The 21522-nt window shown below is 49.3% G+C and overlaps 1 protein-coding gene and 2 pseudogenes across 1 annotated transcript in view; 2 read left to right on the forward strand and 1 right to left on the reverse strand.

The window, feature by feature from the left end:
• LOC116838277 (putative G-protein coupled receptor 33) overlaps positions 1-20855 on the forward strand; it is a 63752-nt gene extending 42897 nt beyond the window's left edge. The window contains exon 2 of the mRNA XM_032803326.2: positions 17792-20855. Coding sequence (XP_032659217.1) covers positions 17798-18847 — 1050 coding nt within the window. The 5' untranslated portion in view covers positions 17792-17797 and the 3' untranslated portion in view covers positions 18848-20855. The remainder of the gene's footprint in view (positions 1-17791) is intronic.
• Positions 2209-3153, reverse strand: LOC116838250 (putative G-protein coupled receptor 33; annotated as a pseudogene).
• On the forward strand, positions 7720-8769 carry LOC116838251 (putative G-protein coupled receptor 33; annotated as a pseudogene).
• Positions 20856-21522: the final 667 nt, after the last annotated feature.

Below are 21522 nucleotides of genomic sequence, written 5' to 3' on the forward strand. Positions count from 1 at the left end.
TGACAGACCTAGAATTTAAGAGATTCACAAACCACCCAGAATTCCTAGAACCCATGAGATCCTATTGAATATTGAAACATTGAGAGGTAGTCTATATCATGCTTGTAAGATTAACTGCACCTCTGTCCTGATAGTGCAACCTGCCAGGTGTCAGGTCTTGTGCTTTTAACCTTTCCCAGGGTGACTCTGGAAGTTTTCCCACACTTAATCTGAGTCCTGGCTCACAGCACCCTGTGGATCAAGCTGCTTACACTACAGGTCTGACTTCCAGAGTCTGAACAATGGGAAGCCAGCTTTAACCAAAGTCTTGTTTCCATCTGAATATGAGCAATGAAACATTTAGAGAAACAAGATTTTAAAAGAACAAAGGGGTTACACTCATATCTAACTCTGCTACAGCCTTCCACTCTCCCTGGTAGCCTATGCAGGCCTAGCTTGCTCAGACACCGGAGTGGGCCCTAGGTGACAACTAGTGGAGCACCCCAACAATGTCTGCCTGACCTCTGGATAGATTGAAATTTCAAGGCCAGGAGGAGCAGGGTGGTCCTCTATTCTGACCTCATGCAGAACGTCCCTGAATTTGTCCCTGGTTGAACTAGAATAGATCTCTTAGAAAACCACTCAGTCCTGCCTTAAAAATCGTCAGTGATAGAGATTCCACCAGGGAGAGTCTTTTCAAGTCTTTATTGTCCATTGGATCTACTGGTCCCCAATCTTGGCCAAATTTTTGTAACTTGTCTGGAGCTGACAGGTGGGATCTTCATAGTTATTTTGACGTTTCCTCTTCACCACCCTGAAGTGTTCACAGGAAGATGGTTTCTCTGGAGCTGCTCTTTGTTCTTCCGGCTAGTTTTCCTTATTGGCCACTCTTAAACTAAATCAGAGCCTCCACATACTAAATATCCCAGTGATTGAGTCACACAGTGGTTGCAAAGTATTTCAGAGCTATCACACAAACTTTACAGAATCTAAGTCATTCAAGGAATACCCGGGAATGATTATTACTAATTATAAATTATTTCAGGTAGTTCTGGGAGCCCCAGTCCTGACTCAGCATCCCGCTGTGCTAGGTGGTGTACAAACAGAGTAAAAAAACAGCCCAGGTCCCAGACAGCTCACAATCTAAGGAGATGCAATGGATAAAGACCTGGGCTGGGATGCAGGAGACCTGGGTTTGTTCCCAGTTCTTCTACTGGAGGGACTGAAGGTTCTACTGAGTGACCTTGGCCAAGTCATTTCCCCACTGTGTGCCTCAGTTTACCCAGTTTACTCAGTTTATTTCAGGTAGGGCTGGGAGCCCGAGTCCTGGCCCAGGGCCCTGCTGTGCAAGGCACTGTACAAATACAGAGCAAAAAAGAGTCCCTGAACAAGAGAGCTCATTTTCTAGGGAGGTAGGATAGGTAGAGAGCAGGACTGGGTCTCAGGAGGCCTTGGTACTATTCCTAGCTCAGCCACTGTCCATCTGGGTGACCTTGGCCAAGTCACTTCTGCACTCAGTGCCTCATTTTGCCCATTTGTAATAACTGGGAGATTGCTATTTACCTCCTTGGTAAAAAAAAAACAACCTTGAGATCTTCTGAGGACAAGCACTAGAGAAAAGCTAGTTATCGCTATTATAATACACAGACTCTTCTATAATATAACACATCAAATGGATTTTAAAGCATTTGGAAATTTAGAACCCCCATAAGATTTTTAGATCCAGCAAAGAATCTGGAACCTGTTTGGATTCTATATGGTTTAAAAACACTCTAGCATCAACTGGGGTCCTAACACCAGTCAGGAATCTAGAACTCATGGACCCTATTGAGTGGGAACACTTTGAGAAACTTAAAAGGAAGATTCCAGAGCCAGCCAGTGACACAGAACCCACGAGAATCAGTTAGTTTAGAACACATTGAAATTCTGGAGTCAGCCTAGTGATCTGGAACCCTTGAACACCCATTGAGTTTCATAACATGGAAAGATCAAGAAGAAATTAGGTTCTAGAGCCAATGATCTAGAATCATTAAAGACCTATTGATTTTGAAAAGATTGCAAGCTCTAGAACAAATGGGATTCTGCAGATGACAAGGAATTGAGAATCCCAAGGACACTGATCGGTTTATAAATATTAAGATACCAGGAACCCATCATGTTTTAGTTCAATCAAGGATGAAGGGACAGGTGGAATGACAAGTTTCAAATGCTCTTTTACTCTAGACACTTTCAGGCCATCTCCAGTTCTGATCCTTCAACTTCTGTCCCTTTTTTTTTCCGCTGGGCTCAAGTGCTTCGCTGCTGAGATCATCAACATAAGCTGCCTTGACTAGAGTGATGACGGACATCCTGAGCACCTGCCAGAACCTCTCCCCCACAAAAATGTAGAGAACAGGGGTGCAGCAATTGTTTAAACAAGTCAAGAGGGTGTAAATAAGCAGGAAGGCGCTCGTGATCGACGCTAGCACTGCATTCTTGTAGAGCAGCAGGCCATGGTAGAGGCAATAGGGCATCCAGCAGACAAAGAACGACACCACTGCAGTCACCATGACTTTGAAAGGCTTTCCACACCGCACTAGTCCCCTCTTCTTCATCTGAAGTCCATCCAGCCTTGGCATCCCAAGCTGGTGCTGAGGGGCAGCAGGGAGCCCAGCAGGATCTGCATCCCGAACAGGACCAGATGGAGATGTGTCCTTCAGGCCTGCATCTTGGCTCCATCCCCCTCTTTGTGGAAGGTGCAACTATTGGTTCAGGCAACCCTGCCCCCTCCATCTCCAGGAGATCCCAGAAACCCAGTTAGAGAGTGCTGAGAGCGAAGAAGACAAGATATATGACTTTCAACAGCTTCCTCGCCTGAGCCACAGTAAGGTGATGCTGGGACCAGAAGGGGCATCAGGGGAGAGTGCAGCAGTCCAGGCTGGTGAGGGTGAGGAGGAAAATGGCGGAGAACAGGCCCAGGGAGAGGCAGGCACTGAGGAGCTCACACATGGCTGTGCCGAAGACCCAGAGGAAACCCAGGCAGATGTAGATGTGAAGAGAGTTATAAAGCAGGATGTGAGCAGGTAGGTGAGCACCAGATGGAAGGACAAGAGGGAGGTCATCATCCCCCTCATATTCAGCCCCAGAACCCACAGCTGAGCCAACAGCCAGCAACCCCAGCAGAGGATGCCACATGAAGCTGCCACTTGACTTCCCTTCAAACCCAGCTGAGGGTTCTCTCCTTTCGCTGCTGGGCTGGCTGGGAACGTGTAGGGGCTGTGAGGGGTCAGGCTGGCTGGGAAGGTTGAGAGACCATGAAGGGTACTGTGATAAGTTGAATCAATAGAAACCCCCTTGGGAGCTGCCAACAGGTGTGCCTAGACTACCTCTGCTCCTGTTCTCTCTGCCAGCTCGGGGCCTTAGCACCCTGTCTTGCTGAGCCAGACACACCCGTCTGCTCCAACACAGACCCAGAGTCTGAATTACTTGCCCAAAAGCTGCAAGTTTACCTGAAAACAGCTCACAGAAGTGTTCCTGTCTTTAACACTCAGATGCCCAACTCCCAATGGGGTCTAAACCCCAAATACATCCATTTTACCCTGTATAAAGCATATACAGGGTAAACTCATAAATTGTTCACACTCTATAGCACTGATACAGAGACATGCACAGTTGTTTGCTCCCCCGGGTATTAATATGTACTCTGGGTTAATCAATAAGTAAAAAGTGATTTTATTAAATACAGAAAGTAGGATTTAACTGGTTCCAGTAGTAACAGACAGAACAAAGTAAGTCACCAAGCAAAATAAAATAAAACACACAAATCTATGTCTAATCAAACTGAACACAGGTAATCTCATCCTTAGAGACGCTTCAGTAAGTTTTTTTCCTCAGACTGGACACCTTCCAGACCTGAGCACAATCCTTCCCCCTGGTACAGCTCTTGTTCCAGCTCAGGTGCTAGCTAGGGGATTCCTCATGATGGCTCACCCCTTTGTTCTGTTCCACTCCCTTATATATCTTTTGCATAAGGCGGGAATCCTTTGTCTCTCTGGGTTCCCACCCCTCCTCACTGGAAAAGCACCAGGTTAAAGATGGATTCCAGTTCAGGGGACATGATCACATGTTAGTGTAAGACCCCAAGCCTCCATTCCTGCAAACAGAGCCATCCACAGGCAATTGTCCTGGTTAACAGGAGCCAACTAGATTCCAAACAGCCATTAATGTCCCACACGTTGCATAATTACAATAGACCCTCAGAGCTACATTTCATATTTCTAGTTTTAGATACAAGCGTGATAGATTTATAGAAATAGGATGACCACACTCAATAGATCATAAGCTTTGTAATGATACCTTACAATAGACCTTTTGCATGAAGCATATTCCAGTTACATTATATTCACTTATTGTTAATTTTTTATAAAACCCTATAGACTGCACAATGTCACATCTGGGCCAGCTGGAAAGGCAGAGGGGCTGGGTGGCCAGGAAGGTGGAGGGGTCTTGAGGTGCTGGGCCGGCTGGGAAGGTAGAGGAGCTGTGAGGGGCAGGGCTGACTGGGAAGCCAGAGGGGGTGTGAGGTGCTGGGATGGCTGGGAAGTGCAGTGGCCATGAGTGGTCTGGCTGGCCAGGAAGATGGAGGTGCCTGGAGGGGGAGGGATGGTTGGGAAAGCAGAGAGGCCGTGACCCCTAAGGGGGTGTGGGAAGAACACAAAGGGGACTGGAGAAGAGGGAGAGAGAGACAGAAGTGTGGAGCCCTTGCACTGGCAATCCCTGCATTTCATTCTCCTACCTGCACAACCCGGCAAGTCCCCCAGCCTGATACGGGGAAAACCAGGAGTCCTGGCTCCCAAAACCCAGGCCCCCTGATCTATCTCACTGGACCCCATCCCCTCCTTGAGCCATGGACAGAACCCTGGAGTCCTGACTCCCACCCCACTCTCCCCGCTCCAGCTCGCTAGACCCCACTCTCCACACAGAACTGGGGACAGAATCCAGGAGTCCTGGCTCCCAGTCCCCGGCTGTAACCACTAAACCCCACTCTCCTCCAAATTCAACCTTGGTCTCATGTACCATACTGTTGGGGGATGTCTTCCCAGTAGCGCTGGGTTCCTGTTGGGGAGCTCTGAGGATGGGGTCTGTGTAACGAACACTCTGGGGAGGGTTGGGTGTTACTGAGATTTTTTCTAGAACAGGAAAGGGCAGGATGTCACATGAGTTGTCTCTCACCCGGGGATGAACGTACAACATGTAGATAACACAGACCCCCCTCACGGCTATTGGCTTGCTTTAAACACTAGACCTCACCCGCCGCCCAGAGCTGAGGACAGAACCCAGGAGCCCTGGCTCCCAGCTCCTACTTCTCTAACCCATGAGACTCCACTCCTCTCCCAGAGCTGGAGACAGAACCCAGGAGCCCTGGCTACCAGTGCCCCCTTCCCCTGCTCTAACCCACAAGACCCCCCACTCCTCAGCTGGGAGTTGCATCATTTGTGACTCAGCCTTTTTTGTCAGCTAACAGGGCCGCTTTATCTCTGGGTAATAGTGCAGTCCGTGTCGCTAAAGGACTTGTGCAAAATACAGGCCCTTCCTCTTCACGGGATCACACCTCCAAAGATGAGCTGCTGGCTAAGCTTCTAGTGTATTGTCGCAGGGGGGCTGGGAGCCAGGACTCCTGGGTTCTTTGCCAGGCTCTGGGAGGGAGTGGGGCTAGTTTCAAAGCAATGGTTGTTCCTTGGGTGATTTCACTGCTAAGAGAGTGTCCAGTGATCATTTCTGTTCACGGTTTGCAGTGTGTGGATCTCAGAGAGCTGGGGGGGGTGGAGCATGTAGTAGACAGAGTAAAGGGAAGTAAACGCAACACACAGGGGATGTCTTAGGCGTGCTGGGGACAGACGCACAGACGCTTTGCTAGGCAAACGCACGCTATCCAAGTCTCTCTCTGGGCTGGATCCTGCGCTGCCCAGGTGAGTCAAGACGATGGGCAGAGACCCCTCGTACTCTCTGAAGAGGAATTTCCATTTTAAGGCCACCTAGATGCCACAGAAGTTTGCCATTGTCAAGGCAAACCAGTGGGACTCCCTGCCACTGGGTATCAGTGGGGTTAGCCCAAGAACAGGGCTGGTGCAAGGATGTTTAGTGCCCTAGGCGAAACTTCCACCTTGCGCCCTCCTCTCCCCCGCAGCAGCTCCCCAACCTCAGCCCTGAGGCACCCCCCCACCTCAGCTCACCCCTGCTCCATGCATGAGCACGAGCACCACGAGCACGCCATGGCAGCTTCACTTCTCCCGCCTCCCAGGCTTGCAGTGCCAATCAGCTTAGGTGCCACAAGCCTGGGAGGCGGAAGAAGTGAAGCAGCCACGGCGTACTTGGGGAGGAGGCAGGGCAGGGGTGAGCTGGAGCAGGGTGTTCCCCTGCGTGCCGCCCTCCCCTTCCTTGCTGCAGGCGGCCCTCCCCGCACTCCCCTGCCCCAGATCCCTTTACCTAAATGCTGGTGGTGACCGGGCCAGTCAAAGATCTGACTGCTGCAGTTGCTGCCGAAGAAAATGGCTCCCCCCAAATCCCAGCACCCTAGGGGACTGCCTAGGTCACCTAAATGGTTGCATCGGCCCTGCCCAGGAAACTCCTTGCCACTGGGTAACACTGGGGTTAACCTGGAGCACTCAGTAGACAGAAGTAGGAGGTGATATCTCCTACATGGGTGAATTTTTCTCTCTTTTTCACATTTAATCAGATGAGGTGTTTCCCACTTGCAAAGCTCTAAGACAAAAAAACCCTGTGTCCCTCCCACAGCCCAGAACTTCTGACCCCCAACTCTCCAACTCACTCCCAGAGCTGAGGATAGAACCCAGAAGTCCCAGCTCCACCCTGCTGCTCTAACCATTAGGCCATTCTGCAGAGCAGAAAGAACTCCAATCTAACAAGGCTATGGGGGGGGGATGCAGTCCCAGGCAGAAGTAAGAACCCAGCGGTCCTCGATCCAGCCGGGAATCTAGAACCCATAGACTTTGAGTTTGAACACATTGACAGGCTTACAAGAAATGAGATTCCAGATCCAGCTAGTGATGCAGAATCCAAGAGAGTCAATTAGGACAGAACACATTGTACAGGGCTGGCAGCACAGCTGTGGGGCAGAGAAGTAGGTCAGTGGATTGAGACTTCCTGTGTTACAATGAGGCTGCCCATTCTCATGAGTCAGGGTGTGGAAGGAATTCCTGCGACAGGCAGATGAGGACAGGCTGGGGGTGGGGCAGTTTTTGTCCAACTTTTAGCAGTGACTTCCACCATCACCACCTCCTGCATGATTGGAGTCAACAACACCGATTCCCACTTCCCTGAGCCAGCCATTTCCTGCCCTGGAGGCTGATTGGATCTGGTGTCTACTAAGGAGGAAAGGCCCCATCTCCCATTCTCCGCTCCTCTGAGCCAGCCCGTCATCAAGACCACAGTGACATGGTAGTTTCAGCAGAGCTGTGTGTTTCATCTACCAGACTGTCCCCTTTCCCCACTCCTCCCAAGTCTTCTATCATTCTTTTCCTCCTCTGCTGCCAATAGTTCTACCTTGTAGCTGTGAGTTCCACAGGCTATAGCCCAGTTGCTGAGAATATCCAGCCTTGATATTCTGGAGGACCACAGTGTGCCGAGCTACATCCTATCCAATTGTGTGTTCCTAACCCCCTCTGTTATTGCTTCATTCCTCCTCTTCCACTCTCCCCGTTCCCCTCCACTGTCATCCCTCCCAAACCCTCTTCTGTCTCTCCCCAGGGTACCATGGACCAAGGGAACACGAGTCTCCCACCAACCACTTGGGTGAATTCCAGTCAGCCCCCAGCAGCTGTGAGCGCTGCTCACCTCACCGCAGCCATGTTGCTCTTCCCCACCTTCCTTGTGAGTGTTCTGGGGAATGGGTTGTAACTGTGGGTGCTGGGACTGAAAATGAGGAGGACGGTGACCACGCTCTGGTTCTTCTACCTGGTCTCCTGCTACTTCCTTTTCATCCTGCTAACCCCCTTCTTCATCATCTACTTCTTCATGGGTTTACACTGGGTATTTGACACAGCCATGTGCAAGATCCTCAACACCTGCATCTCCGTGGGCATGTTCTCCGCTGTCTTCCATCTCACCCTGATCAGCCTGGACCGCTACATCCTCACTCACCATCCCATTTGGTCCCGGAATCACCGCATCCTGCCACGAGGCTGGGAAGCTGTTGTGTGCGTGTGGCTAGCCTCCTTCATTCTCAGCACTCCCTACCTGGCTTTCCCGGAGACCCAGGTGGTGGACAGGGACAGGATCATCTGCATCAACAATTACACCCTCTCCAGAGTCTGGAATGGACTCGAGACAAAGGACCTGGGGAGATGAGTCCACCTGGCCATCTTTATTGTCCGGTTCCTGCTGGGCTTCCTGCTACCTTTCTGCACCGTTGCGGGATGCAATGTCTGCATTGGGCTGAAGATGAAGAGGAAGAAACTGACGTGGGCTGGGAAGCCCTTCAAAGTCATGGTGACCATGGTGGTTTCCTTATTCCTTGGCTGGCAGCCCTACGACCTCTACCATGGCTTGAAGCTCTACAAGAAGGAGGTGCCAGAGTTGATCATGAGTGCCCTCTTTGTCATTTACATCTTGTTATCCTGCTTCAATGTCTACTTCAACCCCATCCTCTACCTCTTTGTGGTAGAGAAATAATGGCAGATCTTCAGGACGTCTCTTCTCACTCTGGGCAAAGTGGCTTTTGTTGATGGTCTTGACAGCCGTGCCCACGAGTCTAGTGGAAGACAAGAGAACACAAAACAGGTGATGGCCTGAAGATGCCCAGACTTAGGGAGAGTTGAAAACTTGGCATCCCATTTGTTTCTAGGTTCTGATGGTTCTAAATCCTAATGGGTTCCAGGTATCTAACTGTTCAAACACCCTGCAGTGTTCCAGGATTCTAGATTCCCTGCTTTCTCCAGAATCCCATGTGTTCTAGGTCACTCAATTTTTTCAAACTCAATGGGTCATCAGTGGCACTAGATCAGTAGCCAGCTCCAGGATCTTGTTTGTTTTATATCTCTCAATGTATTCACACCTAATTGACCCTCTTGGATTATACATCACTCACTGGCTCTTGAATCTCATTTCTTGTAAGCCTCTCAATGTGTTCAAACTCAGAGTTTATTGGTTCTATATTCCTGATTGTATCTAGGACATCACTGGATTCTAGAGTGTTTTCAAAACATATAGAACCCAGGAGGTTCCAGATTGTTTGCTAAAAGTCTTATTTGGGTTCTAGATTTCCAAATGGTTTAAAATCAATGAAGTGTAGTATATTATAGAAGAGTCTGTATATTACAATGGCAATATCTAGTTCTTCTCCGTAGTTCTAGTCAGTAGATCTCAAGCAACTTTATCAAGGAGATCTTTAGCTGTCTTTCAGTTTTTACAAAAGGGAAAAACTGAGATACAGAGTGGGGAAGTGTCTTGGCTAAGGTCACCCAGTAGAACCTTCGGTCCATCCATTGGCACCACCAGGAAGAAACCCATGTCTACTGTGTCCCAACCCAGATCTCCATCCATGCATCTCCTTATATTGTGAGTTCTCTTTGTACAGCAGCTAGCATAGTGGAGGCCAGGGCCAGGATTGGGGCTTTCAGCACTACCAAAATAAAAAATAATAATATATAGTCATACCCATGCATTCCTTGAACTACATAGATTCTGTAAATGTTGTGGGGCATCTCAGACATAATTTTAAAACTCCGCGTGATACTCTCACTGGGATATTTCATGTGAGCAAGCTCTGGCTTAGTTTAAGAGCAGGCGGTAAGGAAAGCAAGCCGGCAGAAACAAGAGTGGCTCCAGAGAAACCCGCGTGCCCGTGAACATTCAGGGTGGTAAAGCTAGTAACGTCCAAGCTAGTAATTGTGGCACTGTATGGAATGTGGGTGATCATTCATACCATTATGGATACCAATATTAAGAAATTGCATGAATCATACCAGTTAGGTAAGGTATCAGTGGGAAAGGTATGATTTCCTACATACGGTAAGCTTGTTCATATGTATGTGCCAGCTTTGCATTGTGAGTTATAAATATGTGTGGTGTATTGATATCTCCAATTTGTGCTGTGTATATGGCTGACACCCCCAGGGAGATTGGTATTAGCACTGCATAGTCTGATCTATGGCCCATCAAGGGTAATCAGTACAGTAAACCCATTGAGAGAAGCCAGGGGCTATGCCTCTGAATCGGCAGGACTTGTTGGGACATGCCTGTGGACAGGAGACTCCAAGAGCTTTTCCAGACCCACTTGCTGGGAACTTGTGTTTGGGACAGAGGATGTACCCAGGATATAAGACGGCAGCTACATCTTCTCCATTTTGTCTTTGATCCTGCTTCCGACCTCTGGAGTAACTTCTCTATAAACTGCAGCTCTGGAAAAAGGACTGAATGACCCATCCAAGCTTTGGGTGTGTTCCAGGGGGATTTTACAAGCAAGAACACTCACCAGTTCTGCTGAGAACTGGCATATGGACTTTGAAGTCTCTGTGTGTATCTGATTGCTTCAACCATTTAACAACTCTCTGCTGCTTCTTTTCTTTTTGTTTACAGTAAAACCTTTGGTTTTAGATATTAAAGGATTGGCTGACAGCATGGTATTTTGCTTAAAATCCAAACTAGTATTCATCTGCGAATGTGTCTGGTCCTTTGGGGGATGTGAAGAACATTTTGTACAGTGAATAGAGTTTTAAGTAACTTCTCACTTTACTGGACCAATCTGCTGATTGGGAACCTAGATTGGAATGCAGTAAAGCGGGCTGTGTGATTTCTTTCTTTTTTTCTTGGCTTCTTGATAACCCATGTGGGGGATCAGAAGCACAGCTTGTGACTGGTTGGTGAATCTAACTACTGTATTAACCATCAATTTTGGGATAAACTGCTCTCCTTAATGCAGCCTGCCCTGACCTTGGCATTTTCAGTGTGGGCTGCCTTCTGCGCCTCTGGTCCCAGGTCCCAGTAACTGTGAAGATCTCACCTGCAAACTCCAGCCAAGTTACAAAACCTTGGCCAAGGTTGGGGGCCAGCAGATCCAAAAGATGATAATGACTAAAAAAGACCAACCCGGTTTCTCCATCACCAACAATTTTTAACACAGGGCTGCATGGTATTTCTAACTGTTCTAGGGCAGTTCTGAGCTCAGGGTCTGCAGCACCTGGTTACAAGCGGCCCCTTAAATCCAACAGCCCTTCCCTCTCTGCATACTCACATGTATCTCTGGAGCAACAGCCCAGCCACACTCATGCCAGGCACCGTGGCTGCATCTCTGGGGCATGTGCCTCTTTGAAAGCCCCGTTGAAGCTCTAGTCCCTTTGGATACACAACTCCCTCTAATGGGTGGCAGGTGGCACTGATATTTTCTGAGGAGTGCCTCTGGACCCCACATTTCTGTGCATCCCTGGCCCTCCGCGCCTGACCGGTCTAAGGAGCTTGTCTGGGCAGTAGTGGATTATCAAATGGACCAAAGAGGCCTATGTCTAGCGGCTCTGGCCAATTGGGGGCCCCCAGAAAAATGGACACTCCACCCCAGCGGAAATCCCGGAGCCCTGGCAGAAGCACTGAGTTAGCAAGGGAGGGAAAATCCTCACCTCCTAACATTGCTCCCAACACCACTTCCTGGCAGAGGTGCCGGGTTGGGTGGGGGAAGCCCCAGCATCCAGACCCCCACTGCAGCCCTGGGACTGAAGGGCTTTTGCTCCCTGCTGAGGTCTCAGGTTAGTGGTCAGAGCAGGGGAGGGGTGACTCAGGACATCTGGATTCTAGCCCCAGATGTGGGAGGGAGTGGGGTCGAGAAAGTGGGGAGGTTGGGAACCAGAGCTGCTGAGCTCTATCCCTGGCTCTGGGAGGGGAGTGGGGGCTAGTTTTAAAGCAATGGCTATTTCTTAAGTGGTTTCTTTGCTAAGACAGTGTCCGCGAATGATCATTTCCATTTATGGTTTGCAGCTTCACCAGCTCACAGAGCAGGTGGAGGCGGAGCGTGTAGAAGACACAGAGTTAAGGGGAGTGACCTCAACACACACAGCAGCACAGACTCATGAACGCTTTGCTGGGCAAACACCCACTATCCGAGTCTCTCTCTGCGCTGGGTCCTATGCTGCTCAGGTGAGTTGAGACAATGGGCAGCTGCCCCTAGTTGGGTCTGAAGGGGAATTTCTTTGTTAGTCCTACCTAGATGCCACAGACATTTGTTATTATGAAGGCAAACCTGTGGGACTCCCTGACACTAGGTATGAATGGGATTAACATGGGGATTCAATAGACAGAGGTAGTAGGTGGAGTCTGTGACATGGTGAATTTTCCTCTTTTGTTTCAGGTTAATCAGATGAGGTGTTCCCCATTACCAAGCTCTAAGACACAGGACCCCCATCCCTCCCACAGTGCAGGAGTCCTGCCTCCCAGCTCCGAGCCACTAAACCTATCTCACCTGCTATAGCCAGGATTAGAACCCCGGAGTCCTGCCTCACAGTGTCCCCTGCTGTAACCATTAGGCCAGTCTGCAGGATAGAGAGGACACCAAGCTAACAAGGCTGTGGGGGAAGCAGTCCCGGACAGAGACAATAGCCCAGAGGTCCCTGGTTCAGAGCTGCAGCACTGCTGAGGGGCAGAGGAGCAGTTTCGTGGATTGGGGCCTTCCTGTGTTACAATGAGGGTGAGAAGGACCCTGCACGCTCTCACGAATCAGAGTGTTGCAGCAGTTCCTGTGACAGGCAGATGAGTACAAGAGATAGGGTCGGGGAGGGATGGTTTATTTCCACCTTGTAGCAGAGAGTTCCACTGGCTCCAGCTCCTGCATGCTAGGAGTCAACACCCCCAATCCCCACCTCCCTGAACCACCTAGTCCCAGGCCCTGAAGCCAGATCAGAGCCAGAGCCAGTGGGGAAAGGTCTCATCTGCTGTGCTGGAGTCTGCTGGGGAAATGGGTGACCGTTTGGTTGGGGAGTTCATGAAATGTGAGCCGCTCATAATATCCACACTGCACAGACGCCCCCACGTGTAGGGCAACTGTGCTGAAAAACTGCGCTCTGCAACGGAGGCTGGGGTGGGGTTTGTGTGGCAAATTTGGGAGCATTGGGTCAAGAAGCTCTCAGGATTCAGCCACTCTCCAAAAAAATTGAGCCAATATCTCATTTTCAGATTGTCAGGAAGTTCTTGATGCAGAGCCAGGGAAAAACCAAAGGCTTGGACCATCATGAAATGCAGAGCATGGACAGCCCCTGAACTTGGCTAATAAATGAGGGCAGGGACTGGTACAGAAATATTTCAAAAGTTGTTCCACTACTAAAGTGTTTGTACTTTGGCTCACGGCCTGTTCACACCTCTGCAGGCTGTAGCTTGCGCAGGAACTCTGCAGCGAGAAATATACACCCTGAACTGTGTGCTGGCCGGGGGTGGACCACAGGCACCATTCTTTGTCTTTGCACCTAGAGATGAGGAGTCTGATGTTGTCCTGATCCATCTTTGCACACCCAACCTGCAGTTTGTGAGGTGTCCCAGCAGGGCTGGGCATTACCAGAGGGGGTTAGCTAGACCAAGAGGAGGCAGCCTTTCTCAGGATTCAGTTCATGATTTAATGCATCGGCAAAATGTAGAGAATGCAGGAATCCTTGTTTTGGTCTTTCCTTACCCTAACCACTGGACAGCACTTCCCTGCCAGAGCCAGGAATAGACCCCAGGAGTCCGGATTCCCAGCATCCCCTGTTCTAATGACTAGACCCCACTCCCTACCCAGAGCTGAGGATACACCCCAGAAGTCCCAGCCCCCGCTGCTCTAACCCACCAGATCTCACTCCCCACCCCCAACTCAGAGGCAGTAGAATTACTCAAGAGTTCTGAAGAGAAGACAACAGACATACACTGATTTACACCAGCTGAGGATCTGGCCTGTTCACTCCATTGCCCAATTGACTTTCAAGCTTAGTTTCCCAAAAATGTTGGCAATTTTTTGTGCTTCTAATTTCTCAGATATTTCCCAGCTGAGCACCCTTAAAGAGACCTGATATTCCACAAGGAGGGTGCTGAATAGTTTCTGAACATCACACCACTCAGATCGGAGACACTCAAAATTTTGAAGCTCCAAGCATGACCAGCCACTTTGGCAAAGTTAAATCTCCAGCCCTTGGCCCATTGCATAAGAGACTTGTTTCATAAATCTCCAAGTAACCCTCCTTCCAGAGCTGGGACCTTCCCGAGATCCACAGTGTAACAGGCTGCCCTCCTTAGGATGCCACCAGATGTGCTCAGATACCACTGAGCCTGCTTGTTATGCCAGTCTGGACACCCTTTATACCTGTCTTGCTGAGCCAAGCTATTAAGCTTCCTCCAGCACACACAGGCAGGGCCATAGCAAACTGCAGAATGAAACGGACACTGAGATCAGTTCTGGGAAGGTTCAGCTTTAAGAACATAAGGGACTTACCCAGCACTCAGGTGTCCACCTCCCTTGGAGTGCAGACCCAAAGGTATACTATGAAATCCACGTCCTCCCTCAATGTGGAGGAAAGTATGCACAGCCTCTTCCCCGCCCCCACCCCAACATACACATTTCAGTTATGAATTGTACACACAGGGTTATATTATAAAGAAGAAATAAGTTTATTAACTACAAAAGGTGAATTTTAAGTGAGTATAAGAGACAACAGACAGAAGAAAGCAGATTACTGAGCAAATAAAACAAAGTACGCAAGCTACCTCAATATACTTAAGAAACACGGAATCCTGTGGCACCTTATAGACTAACAGACGTTTTGGAGCGTGAGCTTTCGTGGGTGAATACCCACTTCATCAGACGAAGTGGGTATTCACCCACGAAAGCTCACACTCCAAAACGTCTGTTAGACTATAAGGTACCACAGGATTCTCTGCTGTTTTTACAGATCCAGACTAACGCGGTTACCCCTCTGATACTTAAGAAACACATTACGTCGTGTAATTTCTTATCCTAAATGTTATTTTAGGCAGGTTGCAAAGTTTCTGTGGTTCACAGTTCCAGTTATATTTCTCTTCAGACTGGATCCCTGTTTCAGTGTGGACTCCCCGCCTCCCCCCGCCTTCTCTTCAGGTGACGTTAGCAGTCTTTCTTCTTGGGCAGAGAGGCCGTGGAAAGGAGTCCCATTTCCCTTCCTCCCCACTCTTAAATAAGATTTACATAAGGCAGGAATCCTTTGTTTCCCGACCTTGACCCCCCTTCCCTTCCAGTGGAAAGTTACAAGAAGTCCCAGGTAATGTTTAGTATCAGGTGCCAGGACCACCCTGACCTAGTAGTGAGACAGGTTTCAGAGGGGAAGCCATTTTAGTCTATCAGGAAAAACAACAAAGAGTCCTTGTGGCACCTTAGTGACTATCCAATTTATTTGGGCATAAGCTTTTTTGGGGCTAAAACCCACTTCATCAGATGCATGGAGTGAAAAATACAATAAACTGTATAGATATTACTGCACATGAAAAGACAGGAGTTGCCTTACCAAGTGGGGGGTCAGTGCTAATGACACCAGTTCAATCAAGGTGGAAGTGGCCTATTCTCAACAGCTGGGTGAGTTGCTGGGCTGGCTGGAAAGGCAGAGGGACCGTGAGGGGCTGGGCTGGCTGAGAAGGTGGAGGTGCCATGAGGGGTCTGGCTGTCTGGGAAGGTGGAGGGGCCAGATCAGCAGGGAAGGCAGAGGGACCATGAGGGATCAGGCCGGTTGGGAATGCAGAGGGGCCATGAGACCCTAAGGGGGTGTGGGAAGAACACAAAGGGGACCGGAGAAGAGGGAGAGAGAGACAGAAGTGTGGAGCCCTTGCACTGACAATCCCTGCATTTCATTCTCCTCCCTGCACAACCCAACAAGTCCCCCAGCCTGATATAGGGAAAACCAGGATTCCTGGCTCCCAACACCCAGGCCCCCTGATCTATCTCACTGGACCCTATCGTCTCCCAGTGCCATGGATAGAACTGCCGGGTCCTGACTCCTACCCCACTCTCCACACAGAACTGGGGATAGAACCCAGGAGTCCTGGCTCGCAGCCCCGCCTTGATCACAGGAGTCCACTCCCCAAGCAGAGACAGAACCAAGATGTCCTGGCTCCCAGCCCCTTTCCCCCATTCTAACCACTAGGCCCCACTCTCCTCAGAATTCAACCTTGTTCTCACATACCATGCTGTTGGGGGTTGTTTTCCCAGTAGTGCTGGGTTCGTGTCAGGGAGCTCCGAGGATGGGGCCTGTGTAATGAACACTCTGGGGAGGGGCTGAGATCTTATCTAGAAAGGGAAGGGGCAGGATGTCACATGAGTTGTCTCATGCAGGGATGTACCCACAACATGTAGATAACACAGGAGCCCTCATGGCTATTGACCTGCTCTAACCACTAGACCCCACCTCCCTGCCAGGGCTGAGGACAGAACCCAGGAGTCCTGGCTTCCAGTGACCTCTTTCCCCAAGCTCCAAACCACTAGACCCCCCCACACACACACTGAGCTGGGACTTGCATCATTTGTGACTCAGCTTTTGTAGTGAGCTAACAGGGCTGGGTTATCTCTGGGTTATGGTGCAGCCCCTGTCAGGAAAGGACTTGTGCAAAATACAGGCCCTTCCTCTTCACAGGGGCACAGCTCAATAGATGAGCCACTGGCTAAGAATCAAATGCATTAGAGTAGGGGGGCTGGGAGCCAAGGTTCCTGGGTTCTGTGCCAGACTCTGGGAGGAAGTGGGGCCCAGTTTTAAATCCATGGCTGTTGCTTAGGCAGTTTCTCTGCTAAGACAGTGTCCAATGATCATTTCCATTCATGGTTTGCAGCTTGTGGATCTCAGAGAGCTGGTGGGGGTGCAGCATGTAGAAGACAGCGTAAAGGGTAATGAATACAATGCACAAGGGAGGACTCAGGAGTTCTGGGGACAGACTCACGGATGCTTTCCTGAGCAAATAAACACCATCCAAGTCTCTCTCTCTGCTGGGTCCTGCGCTACCCAGGTGAGTCGAGACAATGGGCAGAGGGATTCCCAGGCAGAGGTAAGAACCCAGAGTCCTAGATCCAGCCAGGAATCTAGAACCCATAGACTTTGAGTTTGAACACATTGAGAGGCTTACAAGAAATGAGATTCCAGATTCAGCTAGTGATGCAGAACCCAAGGGAGTCAATGAGGTTAGAACAGATTGTGCAGGGCTGGCAGCATGGCTGTGGGGCGGGGAAGTAGGTCAGTGGATTGATGCTTCCTGTGTCACACTGAGGTGAGAAGGACCCTGCCCACTCTCACAAGTCAGGGTGTAGCAGCAATTCCTGTGGCAGGCAGATGAGCTCAGAAGACAGGTTTGAGTGGGTGGTTTTGTCCAGCTTGTAGCAGTGACTTCCACCATCACCAGCTCCTGCATGACTGGAGTCAACAGCACCGATTCCCACCTCCCTGAGCCAGTCAGTCCCTGCCCTGGAGATAGATTGGAGCTGGCATCTGCTGGGTAGGGGAAAAGGCCCTGTGTCCCATTCCCCACCCCCACCCCAAGCCGGCCCATCACCCAGGTTACAGCTGTGTATTTGACCTACTAGAACATCCCCTTCCCCACTCCTCCCACATTTGTTACCCGCCTTTTCCTCCTCTGCTTCCCACTGTCCTACCTTGTAGCAGGGAGTTCCACCGGCTATAGCCCAGTTACTGAGAATATCCAGCCTGGATATTGTGGAGGACCAGAGGGTGCCCAGCTAGGTCCTATCCAATAGTGAGTTCCTAACCCCCTCTGTTATTGCTTCATTCCTCCTCTTCCACTCTCCCCTTTCCGCTTCAAGGTCATCCCTTCCAGTCCCTCTTCTGTCTCTCCCCAGGGCACCATGGACCAAGGGAACACGACTCTCCCATCAACCACTCAGGTGAGTTTCAGTCAGCCTCCAGCAGCAGTGAACACGGCTCACCTGGCCTCTGCAGTGTTGCTCTTCCCCACCTTCCTGGTGAGTGTGGTGGGGAACGGGCTGTATCTGTGGGTGCTGGGACTGAAGATGAGGAGGACAGTGACCACACTCTGGTTCCTCTCCCTGGTCTCCTGCTACTTCCTCTTCGCCCTGCTGACCCCCTTCTTCATCGTCTACCTCCTCATGGATTTACACTGGGTCTTCGGCACAACCATGTGCAAGCTCCTCTATACCTTCATCTCTGTGAGCATGTTCACCTCTGCCTTCCTTCTCACCCTGATCAGCCTGGATCGCTACATCCTCATTCACCATCCCATCTGGTCCCGGAATCACCGCACCGTGCCCCGTGCTGGGAAGCTGATTGTGGGTCTGTGCCTGGCCTCCTTTAGTCTCAGCACTCCCTACCTGGCTTTTCGGGAGACCCAAGAGGTGGATGGGGGCAGGATCATCTGCATCAGTAATTACACCCTCTCCAGAGACTGGAATGGAGCCGAGATAGGGGAACTGGGCAGACGGGTCCACCAGGCTTTCTTCATGGTTGAGATCCTGCTGGGCTTCCTGCTGCCCTTCTGCACCATCATGGGATGCTATGTCAGCGTTGGGCTGAAGATGAGAGAGAAGAAGCTGGTGTGGGCAGGGAAGCCCTTCAAAGTCATGGTGGTCGCGGTGGTTTCCTTTTTCTTTGGCTGGCTGCCCTACCACCTCTACTATGGCTTGAAGCTCTACAAGGAGGAAACAGAGTTAGTGAGAGGCCGCCTCTTGATCATTTACATCTTGTCATGCAGCTTCAACACCTGCTTCACCCCCATCCTCTATCTCTTTATGGGGGAGAAGTTCTGGCAGGTCTTCAGGACGTCTCTTCTCACTCTAGTCAAGGCGGCTTTTGCTGACGATCTTGGCATCAGAGACCCCGAGTCTACTGGAAGACATGGGTCAGAAGCTGAGAACACAAAGCAAAGTGGTCAGACTTAGGGAGAGTTGAAAACTTGACATTCTCTTTGTCCCTAGATTCCTGATGGTTCTAAATCCTAATGGGTTCCAAGTATCTAACTGTTCATAAACCCTGTAATGTCCTTGGAGTCTAGATTCCCTCCTCTCTCTAGAATCCCATGCATTCTAGGTCACTCAATTTTTTCAAACTCAGTTTGTCATCAATGGCACCAGATCAGTAGCCAGCCTCAGAATCTTGTTTGTTTTAGATCTTTCAATGTGTTCTCACCTAATTGATTTTCTTGGATTCTGCATCACTAGCTGGCTCTGGAATCTCCTTTATTGTAAGCCTTTTAATGTGTTCAAACTCAAAGTCTATGAGTTCTAGATTCCCAACTGGATCTAGGACATCACTGGATTCTAGACTGCTTTCAAACCCCATAGAATCCAACAGGTTCCAGATTGTTTGCTAAAAGTCTCAATGGGGTTCTAGATTTCCAAATGGTTTACAATCCATTAGGTGTGATATATTATATAAGGGTCTAGTATCAGGGGGTAGCTGTGTTAGTCGAGATCTGTAAAAGCAGCAAAGAGTCCTGTGGCACCTTATAGACTAACAGACATTTTGGAGCATGAGCTTTCGTGGGTGAATACCCGCTTCGTTGAAGGGTCTGTGTATTGCTATAGTGATATCTAGATCTTCTCTAGTGCTCGTCATGAGTAGATCTCAAAGAACTTTAGCAAGGAGGTCAGTAGCAGTCTTCTAGTTTTCACAAATGGGGGAACTGAGGCACGGAGTGGGGAAGTGACTTTGCCAAGGTCACTCAATAGAACCTTTGGTCCGTCCAGTGGCATAACACGGAACAAACTCATGTCAGCTGTGTCCCAGCCCAGGTATCTGTCCATGGATCCCCATAGATTGTGAGCTGTCTGGGACAAACACTGTGTTTTTGCTCTGTGTTTTGTGAGGTCTTGAGCCAGGATTTGGGGTTCTCAGTGCTACCAAAACAAAAGATAATAATAAATAATATTTCTCAGGCATTCCTTAAACTACATACATTCTGTAAGTTTTCTGTGGTGGCTCTGACATAATTTACAAACACTGTGTGACCCACTCACTGGGATATTTAGTGTGGAGAGTCTCTGCCTTAGTTTAAGACTGACCAGTAAGGAAAAGAAGCCAGGAGAATGAAGAGTGAAGAGCAAAAAAACCACCTACCCATGAACATTCAGGGTGGTGAAGAGGTAACGTCCAAGCTAGTAACCGTGACGCTGTATGGAATGTGGATGACTATTCATAATATTATGGATACCAATATTATGAAATTGCATGAATTATACCAGATATGCCACGTAAGGTATTAGTGGTAATATATGATTTGCTAAATATGGTAAGTTTGTTTATATGTATGTGTGATGTATGTAGTTTGAGTTATAAATATGTGTGGTATATTGATAGTGTGCTGTGTATCTGGGTGAAACCCCCAGACAGATTGGCACTAGCACTGCCTAGACTGTTGGATGACTCATCAAGGGAAATCAGTTGTACAATAAACCCACTGAGAGAAGCTGGGGGCTATGCGTCTGAGTCAGCAGGACTTGTTGGGACATGCCTGTGGACAGGAGACACCAAGAGCTTTTCCATACCCGCACGCTGGGAACTTGTGTTTGGCACAGAGGATGTACCCAGGAGAGAAGACAGCAGATGCACCTTCTCCATTTTGTCTTCAATCCTGCTTTCAACTCTGGAGTAACTTCTCTACAAACTGCACCTCTGAACAAAGAACTGAGTGACCAATCCAAGATTTGAGTGTGTTCCAGAGGGACTTTACAAGCCAGCAAACTCACCACTGATAAATAGACTTTGAAGTCTCTGTGTGTATCTGATTGCTTCGAGCATTTAACAACTCTCTGCTTCTTCTTTTCTTTCTGTTTACAGTAAAACCTTTGGTTTTAGATGTTAAAGGATTTGCTGGCAACATGGAATTTTTTGGGTAAAATCCAAACCAGTATTGATCTGGAAATGTGGCTGGTCCTTTGGGGATCTAGAAGAACATTTTGTACAGTGAATAGAGTTTTAAGTAACTTCTCACTTTACTGGACCAATTTGCTGATTGGGAACCTCTACTGGAATGCAGTAAAGGGGGCTGTGTGATTTCTTTCTATTTTTCTTGGCTTCTTGATAACCCACGTGAGGGATCAGGAGCACAGCTTGTGACTCGTTGGTGAATCGAACTACTGTATTAACCACCAGTTTTGGGATAAACTGCTCTCCTTTTTGCAGCCTGCCCTGACCTTGGCATTTTCAGTGAGGGCTGCCCTCTGCACCTCTGGTCCCAGGTCCTATTAACTGTGAACATCTCACTTGCCAGCTCCAGCTAAATTACAAAATCTGGGCCAAGCCTGGGGGTCAGGAGATCCAAAAGATTACAAAGAGTAAAAAGGACTCATCCTGATGATTTCTCCATCAGCAGCAATTTTTAACGCAGTATGGACGGTATTTTTAACATGTCTGCTCCAGTTCAACCAGGGACTAATTCAGAGATGTTCTGCAGCAGGTCAGACTAGGGGACCACCATGCTCCTTCAGTCCTTGGAATCTCTGATTCTATCCAGAGGTCAGGCAGACGTTGTCGGGGAGCTGAACCAGTTGTCATCTGGACCCACTAAGGAATCTGAGGAAACCAGGCCTGTGTGGGCCATTAGCTATGGGCGGAG

Source organism: Chelonoidis abingdonii, chromosome 11 (genome assembly GCF_003597395.2).
Source record: "Chelonoidis abingdonii isolate Lonesome George chromosome 11, CheloAbing_2.0, whole genome shotgun sequence".
Classification (NCBI taxonomy): Eukaryota; Metazoa; Chordata; order Testudines; family Testudinidae; genus Chelonoidis; species Chelonoidis abingdonii.